The sequence below is a fragment of the Lissotriton vulgaris genome, chromosome 9 (genome assembly GCF_964263255.1).
Source record: "Lissotriton vulgaris chromosome 9, aLisVul1.2, whole genome shotgun sequence".
NCBI classification, from domain to species: Eukaryota; Metazoa; Chordata; class Amphibia; order Caudata; family Salamandridae; genus Lissotriton; species Lissotriton vulgaris.
In genome coordinates this window covers 28,932,383-28,949,366 of record NC_141697.1, presented here as the reverse complement: position 1 = coordinate 28,949,366, position 16,984 = coordinate 28,932,383, and the positions used below count along the sequence as shown (strand labels likewise).

General features: G+C 47.9%; 1 protein-coding gene across 10 annotated transcripts in view; it reads right to left on the bottom strand.

Moving 5' to 3' along the window:
- The window catches only part of HECTD1 (HECT domain E3 ubiquitin protein ligase 1), a 665,243-nt gene that overhangs the window by 511,759 nt on the left and 136,500 nt on the right, over positions 1-16,984 (bottom strand). For all 10 annotated transcript variants that reach the window (XM_086936975.1, XM_086936976.1, XM_086936967.1 and 7 more), the window contains exons 3-4: positions 11,517-11,751; positions 1,378-1,605 (exon numbers count right to left, since the gene is read on the bottom strand). In XM_086936975.1, coding sequence (XP_086793101.1) covers positions 1,378-1,605; positions 11,517-11,751 — 463 coding nt within the window. The remainder of the gene's footprint in view (positions 1-1,377; positions 1,606-11,516; positions 11,752-16,984) is intronic.

Sequence of the window (16,984 nt, the reverse complement as noted above, 5' to 3'; positions counted from 1 at the left end):
AGCCAATCATGAACCAGGAGAAACGCAGGCGCGGAGGCCAGTGAAGAGGGGAGGGGTCAGGGTTTTTGGAAGTGGAACAGAGCCGGAGGCCGCCAAATCCCTGCCAGGGACCGCTACACAAATATGTATCCATCCTCAGAGGATTATTATATTAAGGATATATATTGGCGTGGGGGCCCCAGGGGTTTGGTGGCCCTGTGCAGGTGCACAGCTTGCACATGACTAAAGCCGCCCCTGCTCCAACTTTGCCAATATTTAACACCAATATATCTGGGCCAATGCACGGGAAGGAAAGGGGTATGCACCTACAGACTTGGCTGCAAACCCCAAGAAGGCATACGAAACATCAATAGAGACTAACAACAAGGAAAGGAGAAACATTCTAGACTACGGCAACACCCTCTATGTGGGAACCATCTCCCAGCTGCTAAACAGACTACAGACCATTTAGAACTCAGCGGTCAGGCTCGACCTCAACCTCCTGTGGTGTGCCCACACCACCCCTCACATTAGAACGCTTCACTAGCTCCCCATCCATAAAATGTGCCAGTCCAAAATGCTAACCCACGCCTCAGGACCCTGCACAATCAACCACAGAGTAAATTTTTATCTACCAGCCAGACAACTGCACTTCGCCCCCCTCGCCCACTCTCCCTGCATCCACAAAAGTAGGAGCAATGACTGCTCCTTCTCCTACCTGGCCACCAAGACCTGGACCAGCCTCTCCCTCCATTTCCGGACCGCACCCCCACCCTGCTGGAGTTCAGAAAAGGCCTGAAAACCAGGCTTTTCAACTAACTACACCCAGCAGCAACCCCAAGTGGCTGGATACCCTCAAGAGTGATAAGCAGTGCTTTACAAATACTGATTGATTGATTGAAGGAGTCTCAGATAGCTGGGAAGCCTCAAGGCAATACATGTATAAAGAACGCCCAGAAACCACTGGAGCCGGTTAGATTTCAGTACAAATCTCGGATTGTTATCGTTTGCATTTTGTTCTCAAAACCTATACATTTTCAAATGAAAATTTGAATCCTTCAGCCACTCCCCAATTTCACTTTGGGTTGCTTTAATGTTTGCTCTGGCCGAGAGTTTCTTTCTCAACCAACAAATTGAGCCGAAATCTTGTTTGGAGCTTTTGGGTTTTAGAGCAAACTCATACAAAGCACTGGGCCACTAGAAACAACAAAGAATCTCTTTCTGCCCCCTACTGTTGTGAAGATTGCAGCAGCAACTGTAGAGAACTGAAAACCAAGCAGTGTCTCTTGCATCCAACTGCCTCACAGTTCTAGTACAGTAATCCAAGTCTGTGTCTTGGGTAGATACAGCTGACGTACCCACCCAGGGAGTTACCTACAGTACAGCGCCGTGCCTCACCTGGTGATCTTCATGCTTGAGTAAGCTGGACAAGGATTCCACACAGACCTCCAGCGAAGAATCCTGAGGCTCCATCTTGCCACACAGACGGGATACAACAGACATGGCAGAGTGCAGCGTGTCCTTATGGACCAAGTGCCCGCTGTCCCGAATGAAGGTGAGCACACAGTTCAAGCCCCCGGCTTCAAAAACTGCACCAGACTCACGAGTGCAGATCAGTTCCAGGACCTAGATTAAGAGAAATAAAAAACAGGAACAATCTAATAACCAAGCCAGGAAAACAATAAGAGACAACAAAACAAGAAGCTTGAATCTACTTTCTGTACAATATCAGGCTGCAAACAACCACCGAACAGCTTCCTACCCCAATACAGAGGTGGATAAGTGAACACCTTGAACTGAGAAGTAGTGTGTCACCACAGTAGCATTCAATATGGAAGACCAAAACATTCAACACCTTCGACTGATGTGGGCAGAGTGGAGGCTACAAACTTAATGTGACACCAGGACTGTGGCATGGCATTCTTTCAGGTCCGTAAGGTGGACCTTCCAGAATCAAGTAGCCCATATTACACACAAGGTTATCGTGCATCTATTTCAACATACACTTATCTTTGAGATCCTCTTACCATAGGATGCCAAGTCAAAGGTAGATGTGCAGATGAGACCCACATACCTGTCATGGCAGATTAGTAGACAGGGGGACACTATGAGACGGAGGGAATACTTCAGAAAAGTAAAAACTGAACGTGGCTCAACTGGCTGCAAGTGGATGCTGCAACATGAAGTCTAATTTTTCACTTCTAAAAGGGCTTAGATTAGTAAAAGAATGTTTTAGGCACAGTATAGGAGTAAAGGGGTCGTACTAAATTGGCATCTGGCTCTTAAAGTTCAGTTTGGGACGTTCATGCTATCCATGGTCTTTATTTCAGCTACACAAGGTTAGCTGAAATCTCAGAAGAATCCTTTGAGGAGGATGAAGCCTTGGTAAAGAGACACTTGTCAATGCCAAGACTCTCTCTTTTTGGCCACATGTAGGGCTTCCAGAATTCTTACTAGCCCAACCAGAAAGCGTTCAGAATGCTGTGAAAGATGTTGTGAAGGTCTCCAAAAGCTTTGTTATAAACTGCACTGATTACGGAGTAGTGTTTCAGGACCATATGGACCCACACCCAGGTCGTAGCCTGGCAGATGTCTGGAAAAGATACCTTTATACTAAAACCTTCGCAGTGGCTTTGACCCTGGTGAATGAGCCCACAGGCCCTCAGGACACTGCTTGCAGGCCAGTGCGTAGCGGATTTTAATACAGAGAATTACCCACCGCAACGGGGTGCTCCTTTGCAAAACCGACCCTTTCTTTTCTCCAGAGAAAGTCATTAAGGGCCGATCATCCCAGCAATATTCTTTTGATTGGTCGATGTTAAAATTGGGAGACAATGTCCATCAAGTATCTTGGCGAGGGGGGGCGGAGCCAGACCGGCGGCCAAGATGGTCGCCCGGGCTCCCGGCTCCGCCGGCTCTCCTCTCCCGCCGTCTGATTTCATCGACTACCCCGCACAGCTCCGGTGCTCCCGTGTGTCGGAAAGGGCGCTAAGCAGATGCGTCCGACCTCGAGCGCTTTCCGTGCCCTGGAAGCGAAGTTACGGACCTCCGTGATTTTGGCCTGCACGAGACTTGCAGCCGGGACCTAGCGTGACTTCACCGCCGCCTGCGAGTGCAATAACAACGGCCGCATGGACCCAGAAGGTACCGGTCAACCGCTATGCAGGTCAGCCCGCCCCCGAAAACTTGGCTCCAGCGCTGCCCCGTGTACCGTTTTTTGTTTCCCTTTCTTTGTTCTATGGCCTTTATTTTACTTGTTAATATTTTGGTTTTTTCTTTCCTTTCTTCTTTTTCTTCTTCTTTTTCTTCTTCTCTTATTTTTGCGGGTCTGATTAGAGGTAATTCTCCGTGCGTTTTCCTAGTTCAGTAAAAGGTTTTATGTTTTTTAACGCTTTATGACATGGCGGACGGACGGACGCTGTTTGGGTGGGGACGTGTAATGTTTATTGAATATCCTGATTCTACATCCTGACACGAATATCCTGCCTACGGTGGTCCTGCCGTGAATAACCTATTTCATGTGTAACCCTGGCGTTGGTAAGGTTTAACTGTGCGGCGTCAGATCATGCTTTTCTTAATTTTAAAAACAAACCTCTCCTAATCCTGTGACCATATTTCTACTAAGCTCTCCTGAGTTACACATAGATACTGTGAGGTGTACTTTTGCATTGATCCTGTTCTATATTGTCTGCTTAAACTACCTCTGTACCTGTGTTCAACCGTGACGGTTGGTAGACTTTGAATGTAACTGAGTAATGCTAATAAAGGTTTACAAAAATTTTTTTTTTTTTTAAAGTATCTTGGCGAGTTGCGGCAGACATATTGGAGGTGGTATTTAGCTAAGATCTTGGGTAACACAATATTGATCACGTAGAGCTGGAGGGAGGCCCGGGGCATTTAGGATAAGGCCGGAGACGAAGAGGGTAATAAAGCTTGTAAAGAAAACAAGCACTGGCGTTGCCAATAGGTCTCGCAGTAGGAAAGTTGGAGCTATTGGTTTTGTAAATGACATTTTATATTTATGTGTTGGTTTTGAAAATTGCGAAATTAATAGTTTTGTCATTTACAATGCCAATACTTTCAACTTTTGCAAATGTGACACTCATAGTATTACAAATAACAATGGTTATGAAATTTTTTAAATAATTAATACTTAAATAAAAGTTATTGTAATTTATAATGGCAATTGCTTAAACTGTTGTAAATACCTTTTGTGAAGATTATGTTCAGTGTATTTTATTGTGAGGAAAATAAAAGAACAGAAGTGAAATATTAACGTCTTTTTGTGACATTTGTGTAATGTGAGAATGTGAGTGAGTTTGAAAAGGGTGATTGATTGTGATATGATGTGTGATGCTGATAGGGTGTGTGAGTGTGTTAGTGTGTGTGATTTTTGAGAATGTTATTGAGGGTGTGTAAGGGTCTTTGAGTGTAATTGTGTGTGAGCGTGAGTGTGTGTGAGGTGGTGTGAGGGGGAGGGTGTGTGTATTCCGATGGTGTGCGGTGTTGTGAGGATGAAGGTGTGTGCGTGTGCCTTTGTATGATGTAGAGGGTGTTATGGTGACAGTGTGTGTGTGTGAGGTGAATTTCCGTTTAAAATCAGGATTTGAATGTTTGTGAAAAAACACTTCTGGTTTCAGCACTGGCATAACGGTTTCAAACCATGAGATAAGATGATGTCCCTGTGCCTTAGTTGCTTAGTAGTGAAGTGACAGTGTTTATAAACGTCCTCTCGTAATAGGAAAGAAAGGGTTAAAGAAAGGTTAACAAATAACACTACGGTGGGAGAGGACCTAGGGAAAATTTATAGACCTAACTGAGTACAATCCCCAAAGAATCTGATAACAACAACAGGTACCAGAGGGTCTAGAATCAAGGAAAGAGTTCAAAGGTATAGGATATCCACCCAACAGACCACAGCCCCCTCCTTAACTGGAGGTCAACATGATGAACACAAAGACTCTCAAGGGATGAGGATCCGCCCTTCATCATTTGGGATTTGTCCGGACCACCCGTCTGAGAAAGTTTGTATTACAATCAAAGGAAGACCTGGTGGTTAGGAGGTCCCCTTTGTTGTTCCAATTACAGTGTGGTCTACCACTCAATCTTAGTGAGTGGAGAGAAAATATGGGACTGGGGTGTGCAGTGCAAATAACTGTGAGTGAAGAAAAGAAACCAAAACAGGGGAGTGTGTTATCGTGAAGGTCTAAATGATGACATCCCATGGTCCACCCTATAGTCTGCCTCACTATATTGAGTATCAGAGTGGTGACTGATGGGTATTTTCCTCATCCCTATAGAGTCCTTGTGTTCATCATGTTGACCTCCAGTTAAGGAGGGGGCTGTGGTCTGTTGGGTGGATATCATATACCTTTGAACTCTTTCCTTGATTCTAGACCCTCTGGTACCTGTTGTTGTTAAAGAAAGGTTAAACAGTTCAGTTCCCACGGTGCGCATTGACGTTGAATCGCAGTGGAATGTCCAAGGTGTGTATTTGTCAGTGACGTAGGCACAATGTATTATTGGAGTCGGTTCTTTGTAGGTGTAATTTTACCCAGCATTTAATTGCATATTTACAAGAGAAATTGTGCCCACTGAATCGAGAGAGAGAGTGTGTGTGTGTTGGGGGGCGGGGAGGGGGGGGGGGGGGGGGTAGGGGTGTGTGTGTTTTTCTCAAATCTGTCTGCTGGTTTGGTTGTCTATCAGTGAATATGCTTTGTGATGTTATCAGTGCCCATCAACGCTGCACCTTGAAACAAAGAAGGTGCGGTACTCTGACGTATGTCTGTTCCACCATTAAGAAGGATGTTGGGATAACCGTGGCCAGAAACAGATGGGGAAGCCTTTCAGAAGTGGTGATAATACTTAAATGGTCCAATTCCAGAGGTGGACACCGACTGTGGGACAGGGCAGACTGAGCACTCTCACCGCCATTCACCCCACTTAAGCCTCGGACTGAACAAGGCAGGCCTGGCTGCATGGGCATCGGTGAATGTGTCTGGGTGCCATCAAAGCAGAGCTCTCTCTGCAGATGCAAAACTCCCCGCCAATAGTTTGCAGAACAATTGGCCCCGTTTTGATGTTGGCACCTTGATAAGAGAGGCTTCAGTGGGAGGTGGAGTCTGATGGGTGTTGGATTGATGGGTTTCTGATGGATGATGAGGGGTAATTGGCACTCTCACCCTTTGTTGAGGCTCCCCGCAGGGCTGCAGCTTGCCTCCACTTAGGGCCAATGTTTATGCAAAAGTCCCAGGAGGCGCTGTAGGGGGCAGAGCCCGAGAGTGACTGTAGTCATTGCAGGCTGTCTCGCGAGTCCTGCTCGGATCCCTCGAGTGGCCCGAGTGCAAAATGAAGTTATGGGGCCCAGCAGCAGGTGAAGTGAACGAAGAGCCGTACGGAAGCAGGGCTCCGTGCATCAGAGGTGGGAAGTTTATTTTCAGCGACCCCTGACGTCATGGTGTGGGGTGGGGGTTTGTTTACGAAGCCTTCCTCTCCAGTTGAAGTACCAGTTTGCTGGCCATGGGGTGAAGCGAGTGGAGCACGGCGATGCCGAATACAGCTGACGTAGGAGCTGCTCTCTGGCCCAGAAGAGATGCCAAGAGCGAAGCACAAGTTACCTAGGCCGCCTGGACAAATTGTTGTTTCATATTCAGCTGTGCCGGGCGTATGGCCTTCTTCGCTTTCCATTTTAAGAGGATTATGTATGGTCGTTTGTAGCACTGAAAGAGGACGCCCTACCATAAATGACATGTTTTTAATACAGAACTTTAAACAGCACTCCTGCCATCTCTTAGCACAGCACGCAAGAGTATTAACTATTATTTAATTTACTGATAGCCAGTTTACTGATTGTAGGGGGATAAGTGGGCTGTGTTGTTTCAACATCAAGAGATTGAGATGATTAAGCCACCATGCCGACTCTGAGTGTTGGAACAGCAAAATGAACGCCAGAAACTGAAAGTACGGCCGGCCACCGGGCAGCCATGAATAATTAGGGGAGGAGAAGCCGCACAGCACACGCTGGGAGAAGCCCTTTGATGTGCTGTGCGGCCGTGAAAAAATGCAATTCATCAGAAGCGGCCGCTCCCTCACGCTGCTCCCAGCTCCACTCAACCCACCATCTGGTATCGTAGCACTACACCGCTTGACTCGCTCTTGCCTGCCTGAACACTAGAAGATATCTCAGTGCTAGTCTAACTGTGTAGATTAAATATCTGCTAAAGTACATTATACCGCTAAATTACCCGTTTGCCTCATAATTGCCAATTGAATTTCAATCGTAGCGCTAGACTGCCATAGAGCGCTTTTAGAATATTTTAATTGCGTAGTCCTGTTTAGATCGTCTGAGCCTGTGCCACTCGCATTGCGTCCACTGGGTCTTTACCCCAATCCTGGTTCGGTGTTTGGCTTGCAGCCATTTTTGTTGTTGTTGTTGTGCCCCCCTGGCCGGATATCCTCCACGCACCTGCCTCCCAGCTGCTCCTCCCTCCCACAGACATTGTAAGCGCCGCTCTCCCCTGTGCGAAGCTGTGACCGCCCTGATTCCCATCAGAAGCGGCCGCTCCCTCACGCTGCTTCCAGCTCCACTCAACCCACCATCTGGTATCGTAGCACTACACCGCTTGACTCGCTCTTGCCTGCCTGAACACTAGAAGATATCTCAGCGCTAGTCTAACTGTTTAGATTAAATATCTGCTAAAGTACATTATACCGCTAAATTACCCGTTTGCCTCATAATTGCCAATTGAATTTCAATCGTAGCGCTAGACTGCCATAGAGCGCTTTTAGAATATTTTAATTGTGTAGTCCTGTTTAGATAGTCTGTGCCTGTGCCACTCTCATTGCGCCCATTGGGTCTTTACCCCAATCCTGGTTCGGTGTTTGGCTTGCAGCCATTTTTGTTGTTGTTGTTGTGCCCCCCTGGCCGGATATCTTCCACGCACCCGCCTCCCAGCTGCTCCTCCCTCGCCCCTCCCCCTCCACTATCCGCATACGACAGATGCCTTTCTGCGCAGCTTTCGGGCGCGCCCCATGCGCGCCGAAGGTGCGCCAAAGGTAAGCCCGTCTACGCCCGTCCGCGCCTGGACCGCGCCCAGCGCCAGACCCCCTGGCCCCCGCAAAACCCACTCCACCCGCATTTCGTATGACGCCGCCACCCTCCTGTCCCTTAACCCCGGACGCACACCACAATGCTACGTTGCTACCCCAAGACAAATTCATGGATCATTCGCCTGCCTCTCCTGCAAGTTCGCCTGCATCAGGACCCACGCCAAATCCCCCCCCTCAAAAGACAACTCCGGCTCTAATCACCTGAAATGCATCCTGCTGAATACCCGCTCGGTCCACAGACATGCCACTGAACTCTGGGACCTACTCGACACTGCATCACAGGACGTCGCATTCCTTACAGAAACCTGGATGAACGCATCATCAGCCCCCGACATCGCCATAGCCATCCCGGACACCTTCAAGATCATCCGTAAAGACCGCACCAACCAAACAGGAGGAGGTATCGCCATTGCCCACAAGAACACCATCCGAATCACGACCAGCTCCGACGATAACCTCGCGACCGCCGAACACCTTCACTTCCAAATCCACACCGACCCCAGGACCACACTTACAGGTTCCCTCATCTACAGACCACCAGGAACCCGCACACAATTCAACGAAGACATCACTGACTTCATCAGCCCACATGCCCTCACCTCCGAGAACTACATTCTACTGGGAGACCTCAACTTCCACATGGAAAAGAAAAACGACAGCAACACCACCTCCCTCCTAGACAACCTGGCAAACCTCGGACTCAAACAACTTGTTGACACCCCCACCCATGTAGCCGGACATACGCTCGACCCACTCTTCACCTCCAGCAAGCACATCTCCTTCGATCACACCACAGCTCTCCATTGGACGGACCACAGCTGTGTTCACTTCAGCTACAAAACTACCTCGACCCACAACCCCCCACAACCTATTCCGCGAAGAAACTGGAACAAAATCAACACCGACCAACTCCTCACATCGCTCAAACAAAACCCTCCCGCCCTCTCACCGGACCCAAACCAAGCTGCTACCAAACTCATACAATGGATCACTCACAGCGTTGACGAATTAGCACCCTTGAAAACCCACCAAACAAAACAGGGTAGCAAAAAGGTCCCCTGGTTCAACGATGACCTTAAGAAATCCAAGAAACTATGCCGTACCCTCGAGAAAACATGGAGCAAAAAACCCAACCAATGACAACCTGACCACCTTCAAGACAGCCACCCGCAAACATCACCAATTGATCCGATCCACCAAGAAATCTGCATTCAAGGATCGACTCGACAACAACGCCCATAACACCAAGGAACTATTCAACATCATCAAAGAATTTACCAATCCCACCGCAGCCTCAAACGACATTACTCCCTCCCAAGACCTCTGCGATTCGTTATCCTCTTTCTTCTACAACAAAATAGCCGACATACATAACAGCTTTGAGAACATTTCCAATGAACAGTCCACTCCACCCACCTCCGAACCCAAACCGCCCTCTAACAACCTTAGCGCCTGGAACCCAATCACCACTGAAGACACCATCCGCCTAATGAACTCCATCCATTCAGGTTCGCCAACCGACCCCCGTCCCCACCACATCTTCAACAAAGCAGACTCCATCATCGCACCCCATGTCCGTGATGTCATCAACTGCTCCTTCAACTCCGCTACCTTCCCAGAAAGCTGGAAACACGCCGAACTCAACGCCCTCCTGAAGAAACCCACAGCAGACCCCTCTGAACTTAAGAACTACCGTCCCATCTCCCTCCTCCCATTCCCGGCCAAAGTCATTGAGAAAGCCGTCAATAGCCAGCTCGCTGCCTTCCTTGAATCCAACAACTCCCTCGACCCTTCACAGTCCGGCTTCCGAGCCAAACACAGCACCGAAACCGCCCTCATTGCAGCGACAGACGACATCCGAACGCTTCTGGACAACGGAGAAACAGTTGCCCTCATCCTACTCGACCTCTCCGCCGCCTTCGACACAGTCTGCCATAGCACCCTCATACAACGCCTCAGCAACATCGGCATACAAGAAAAAAACTTGGACTGGATCATCTCGTTCCTCGCCGGGAGAACGCAGAGAGTCCGACTCCCCCCATTCAAATCAGAAGCCACCGAAGTCATCTGCGGAGTACCACAAGGATCATCACTCAGTCCCACCCTCTTCAACGTTTACATGAGTCCCCTCGCATCCATCGCGCGGCAACACAACCTTAACATCATCTCTTACGCTGACGACACCCAGCTGATCCTTTCCCTCACCAAAGACCCTACCACCGCCAAAACCAATCTTCACGAAGGCATGAAAGAAGTAGCCGAATGGATGAAAATCAGCCGCCTAAAACTTAACTCTGACAAAACGGAAGTCCCCATCCTAGGATCATCCCCCTCTGCCTGGGACGACTCATGGTGGCCATCGGCCCTAGGCACGGCACCCATACCCACAGACCACGCACGTAACCTAGGCTTCATCCTAGACTCCTCCCTCTCGATGACCAGACAAGTCAACGTCATCTCATCCTCTTGATTCAACGTACTTCGTATGCTCAAGAAAATCTTTCGTTGGATCCCCACCGAAACAAGAAAGACTGTCACCCACGCACTGGTCACTAGCCGACTGGACTATGGAAACACCCTCTATGCCGGAACCACAGCCAAACTACAGAAAAAACTCCAACGCATCCAAAACGCATCAGCCAGACTCATATTGGACATCCCTCGCCAAGCTCACATTACCGGTCACCTGAAAGACCTCCACTGGCTTCCCGTCAACAAGAGAATAACATTCCGTCTCCTCACCCACGCACACAAGGCCCTTTACAAACTAGGACCCGAATGCCTCAACACACGACTGTCCTTCCGCACCCGCCCGCCAACTAAGATCCTCCAATCAAGCCCTCGCCGCAGTTCCGCGCATCCACAGATCCACCATGGGAGGAAGATCCTTCTCCTGGAATTCTCTCCCCACTCACCTCTGCCTTACACAGAACCACATCGCCTTCAGAAAGGAACTTAAAACCTGGCTATTCGATAAATAATGCACCCCCTCCCCCAGCGCTTTGAGACCCTCTGGGTGAGTAGTGCGCTATATAAATTCCTGAACTTGAACTTGTACTAGGGAGGCTGATGCGCGTGCTTGTTTGGTCACGTGATTCACGTGAACTTAAAGAAAACCGCAGCAAGAAGCTCTTGGTTTGACGAAGATTTTGAGCACTTGAATTCTCGCTCCGCTCAATGCGCTTGCGCGCATTGATATGTGGCGAGACCTAAAAAAACAGTTTCACTGTCAAAGACTGGAGCAGGCTGCAAGCCGCACAGCAAATCATTTTAATTTTTGATTATCTACTGGAAGCAACATGCTTTAGAAGATAGACCATGAAAACACACAAAATAAAGAACCAATGCCCAGTATAAAAGCAGCTTACAAACAGCAACGCCAGCTCTCACACCCACCACAGGTAGTCAAAGTAGTACTTCCTTCTCACCTTGACACACTGCTCGGCCAGGTCGCGGCTGGTCCGGTTGTTCAGCTCCACCACCACCAGCCGATTGCACAGTGCCTTGATGGCGCCATCTACCCCAACGATCCTGCGGGTGCATTCTGCAGACACGTCAAGGTAGTAGGTAATTGCACGGGCAGTCACTTCAAGCACGTTCTCTGGGGCGCTCTCATCCAGAAAGATCTTACAGAGGGCTGGCAGGAAGGTCCTTGGTGGGCACCTAGAAGGGAAGACAAATTTAACCATCTCAGAGTTCTGCTTCAGAGCACGTAATGGAGCAAGTACAAGGCAGCAATTACAGCCTGGCCAAAAGCCCTGAATCTCGAAGGAGCAGAAGGCTAGAGCGCAATGGTTATCTTGCGAAAATGAGTTTAGAAAATGTAAACGTTCCAGACATCTGCAGACAACTCATTGTTTTTGGAACGCCCACTCACCTGCCCAACGGCTATCATTTAAAAATGAAAAATAACAAAACATTTGAGGCAAACTGTTGAAAGTCACAAACTACAGCTGATGAGGAGATGACAAGAAGTGGGCTTATCTCCGTGGGAAGCATAGACTCATCTAACAGGTCGAGCTCTTCATACAGACGCTAAGTGGCTCGCGCAGATACGCAAGTTCTAGCACAGATTTTATATTTTTATAGTCCACATTAAGCCATTCTCACAGTGGGCTCACTCTTCGTGTCCAATGGAGATGCACCACGTTCTGTGGTGCCAGTGGATAGCCTCTGGTGGTTAGGGGGTTACTGAAGTGTACGCCACCTAAAGACAAGGGTTGGTACTCCTGGTCACCCATGTTACTCTATGGGGCGACTCAAGGTTGGTGGGAAAGATGTTACAGATGCTACAAATGTTAAATCTGTAGCGTCTTCTATCACTGGAGTACTTGCCTCCCCTTGAGTGTGCGCTGCGGTTTAATGTGGGCTACCGGGGCCGGGAGTGTGAGAGAGTGTGTGTGTGTGTGTGTGTGAGAGAGAGTGTGTGTGTGTGTGTGTGTGTGTGAGAGAGAGAGAGTGTGTGTGTGTGTGTGTGTCAGAGAGAGTGTGTGGTGTGAGTGTGTGTTTGTGAGAGTGGGAATGTGGAGGGCATATGGTATCCACAAAGGACATGGTATGGAGGTTTTGTTTCAAACTGCCTTTGCATTATAAAATTAACAACCTGTAAGGGTCTTTGCCATAAAACTGAAGTGGTCTTGTGGACTGGGGTAGAATACACACCTGCTTCTCTTATAAACTAGTACTCTCTGCTGTACTGAAGCCCTCACTCACCCTACTTCGTGTCTGACGTTAGGCAGAGACAAATAACCAGGGAGTATTGGCTGAGACTGTCCAGGCCGAGTGTCTAAAAACCTTCACTGTGTCGTAGCAGCAATGCCTGCACATAAGAAACCCTGGAGAAAACCAGAAGCCCCTTCCCTTCTGATGCACACTTTGGTTGGCTCTGACTCCAAACACTGTCCCCAATTAGAACAGATGCTGACTTCCCAGAGCCAATGGTCATGGGCTAACACTAAGCCATGGGCAGAGCTATCCTTACAGCCAGTACTGGGAAATAGACGGATTGATTGTGCATTGTAAATGTACTGGTATTACCACTTGTTAATTACTGTCAAGAATCTGTGCTAAATCAGAATAAAACATGTGATGACTGAGCTTCAACCGTGTGGGCCTCATCAGGCCCACAAAGCTGCCCGGTGGCTTGAATAACTTGGCAACAAATGGGTCTAGCATGCAAAGGATACAAGAATTCCCCCAAGCTCCGAGCACACAGATATTAAGACTGAAGGGCACTGTCCTGCAGAGGTCACTCCAACAAAAGTAGTGTCTTATTTGCTTATGTTACATTTGCAAAAAACATGCTTTTGGTTCTGTTGCGAGGCCCAGCACATAAAGTTTCAAATCTACTAGTCTCAATCTTTTTAAATCCGTAATCTGCAAGAAGCATTGTAAAATGCAACGTTTGTTACAAATGTCTCCAAGATTCCTGCGAGAAGAGTGCAGTATTCTCTATAAACGGTTGTTTCTAAATGTTATACTAATTACAGCAGTTGTCTTGGTCTGTGTGGAGCAAGCGACAGCCTTGAACTGAGCACTGCGGACACCAGGCAGACAACATGGCGACCAGCCTAGTCACTGCAACACTGGAACAGGTAAGGCACAAAGTAGTGCTTCCATTTTGCAAGATCAGTTGAGCTGCTTTTGACAGACCCAGGCTTAGTCTGAAAGCAGAATCAGGTTTCAAAAGCATTTTGTTGCCAAAGTTCACTTGTTGGAAGAGGCAAGAGCGATGCAGCGCCTACACCAGGGGAGTGAGACTACTGCCTCTACAGAGACACCATCCGGCAGAAAACACACCCAAGGCATACATTAAGGTGAATTGTACACTTCTAAGGATGCACTGGGCGAACCTGAGCGCCGAAGTGTCTGCTTTAGGCAGAAGAGGTATGCCTCTGGTTACACATAAATAATATGTTGAGGATCTCTCAATCTACCCATCGGTCAGGCACCTGAGCTATCCCTCAAGTCTCACTGTTATATCAACAACGTGCAAGAGCCCCAGCTCATCATTTCGGCATTAATTCGACCATTTCCGCTCGATTTCTTCTAAAATTACTACTGGCCCAAACCCATTAAATATACTGAACACATGCAAGATAATGAGCTGAGCTGTTACTTATCAGGTGCAATGAATGCCCCAAGACACACTGGCACTGAACTAACATCAGAAACCAAATAAAGATAAACGAAAGATTCATTTGATCAACGAAAGATTCATTTAATCAACGAAAGATTCATTTAATCAACGAAAGGTTCATTTAATCAACAAAAGGTTCATTTGAAGAGCCTTTTCAAACACACAATGGGCTCTATTTTGCGCAGGCCCGGCCGGGGAGGAGCCGCAATGAAGCCCTGGTTTAGACCTGGAAGCAAACACAAGCCCCCTCGAGACATGCTTGACAACAGGCCCTGTGGGCAGCGCAGGGCCTGGAATAGATCCTCCTGGAAACGGCAGCGCGGCTCACAGGCAGCCTCCAGAACCCATCACCTTTCCGAAGTTCATGACCAGTCTTGCTGCCACAGCCTGAATGCTTGGACACTAGTCCATAGCCGACTAAGGCAGACCGACATAACAAGCATTGGCATGGGTAAATCTGTAAATGGTGGTAGCATTAACAACTCAAGCTTCCGAATGTCATGGAATAAAAAGGGGTTTTCTTCAAGAGTCATTTGGAGGTGACGGCACCTGCACCAGCGGGCTGGGGCAGGGGGAAATGCCCTCCCTGTGATCCGGTCTGATAGTCTGTGCAACCACCGGGGCCGTTTCAGGGTCTAAGAGAGGCCTCAAAGGCACCCCTCTAGCATCCTCTAACTAGCGCTCTTTGCCGTGTGTAGGAGGCCGCGGAGCCAGAACTTTTCACCAGTTTAAGTGACTGCTGTCAGAAGAAGGGTGGCCCTATATCAACTTCTGCCCAGCAGTCCAAGCTTGACTGCTTTAAAGGGGTTTGACAACCCGTTTCTACAGAGCAAGATGAAAGCGGATGGTAAAAGTTGATGTAACAAATGCAGCTAAAGGTTTCAGAGTCCTGACTGGGCATACATCATCTGGGGAGCTTATCTTTAGGGAGGTATTCAAGGGAGAGCTGTGAGAGGAGTGACAAACAAGCAAGGGAACGCCTATGCAAGAGCTACTGGCTCTAATACGGTTTAGCTATGGATGTACAGCTGCTGTGCAGCATAGCTAAAAGTTAGGAACAAGCATTTACAATGCAACGGTTTCGCCTTTGTAAAAGTTAGAGCTATTGTCATTGTAAATGACAAATTTTTTATTTATGTGTTGGTTTTGAAAACAGATAAATAAATGGCATTGTCCTTTACAATGCCAATAGCTTAATCTCTCGCAAATGCGAGACCTATTGCATTTGCACCCACACGCGCACACACACAGAGAGCCGCGCACACACACACAGAGCCACCCACACACACACAGAGCCACGCACACACACACAGAGCCACCCACACACACACAGAGCCACCCACACACACACAGAGCCACCCACACACACACAGAGCCACCCACACACACACAGAGCCACCCACACACACACAGAGCCACCCACACAGGAGTGAGGGCGGAGGGATGGAGGGAGAGAGCAGCGTGAATCTCTCTGAATCTAATGAAAGCACTTCCTAAGCCTGATGTATTGCACCTGGCAGTCACTTTGTCTGCTCTAGCTATTGAATAATTGAAAGGGTCTGATCAGGGGGGTGGGGGGGGGTGGGGGGGCCTTCCCGGGGAAGTGTCTCTACATATGTACATTTCCAGGCGGACCTGCTCGGCTCCCCCTCTCTGTAAGTAAGTAACTTTTATTGTTTAGGTTAATTAAAACCATTACAAAAAAATACATTAAAACAATCTCCACAAGTAGAATTAAAAAAGAAAATGTAAAAGCAAGAAATTTTTGTTAAAAAGTAACATTACTAAAATCAATAAACGTGAGTGGCAAATTGTTCATAGCAGCTGGTCACAGCCCGAAATTTCCTCTTTAGCAGACTGCCTGGCATGGTAATTTTTGTTGTGCTTGTTTTTATCAGAAATTTCACCAGCTTCCCATTTAGCGGTGGAAGACCAGCATCAAAACAAGCAAGGACTGCTTGTCTGCGTGAGCATGATACTTAGTTCGTTAAAGGCTGTTTTTAACAGGGCCGCTCTCTCCTCGTTCAGCCTCGAGCAAGTGCATAGTAAATGTTCTAAGTCTTCAATTCCTATTCCGCACAGCCGGCATCTAGTCCCATAGTTCGTTCTCAGCTACGGTGGTAGATATGGAATGGCAGGTAGGATCCCCAACCTATATTTTAAAAAGGCGTCTTTTGTTTTCCAGCCATATCCCAGACCAAAATATGCTTGGAGTGTTTTGTATGTCCACAGAGTCATCCAGGCATGGTGCCTGTGAGAAAAGGTGGCTTTGTCCTCCACATGAGAATGTCTTTTTAAGCTCTTGTTCACTGCGTGCTTAAATTGTGCATGCGATAGAGGAATCTCCCATAGCTCTTTTAGACCTGTAATACTCAGGGACTCCTCTAAGTTATTTTTCGCCGGTGTTCCAGAGGAGTTGGTCAGGTATTGCCAGAGCTGTTGATTCAAGGAGTTTTCCGGTGAACTCTTTATTTTGTGCCAACACTTTATATATGACCCTCTACGTGCAAGCACTTGGCTTGTCAGACAAAATTCTAAACGAATCTGAGCTTGTGAGGTATAGGATGGCAAATGAAAAGTCTGTAGGCCTTTGATATAGTCATATCTAGAAGTTTTGCATCAGTACCTCTTAGGGCCTCACTGCCATACGTGATTGATGACTATTTTAGTTTTCGCCACTCGAAACAGTGGCAATAGAGTCTCACCACTCAAGTTGGACTTTAGCTGTTTCAGTGTCATGGTTATTAGCATCCCTTT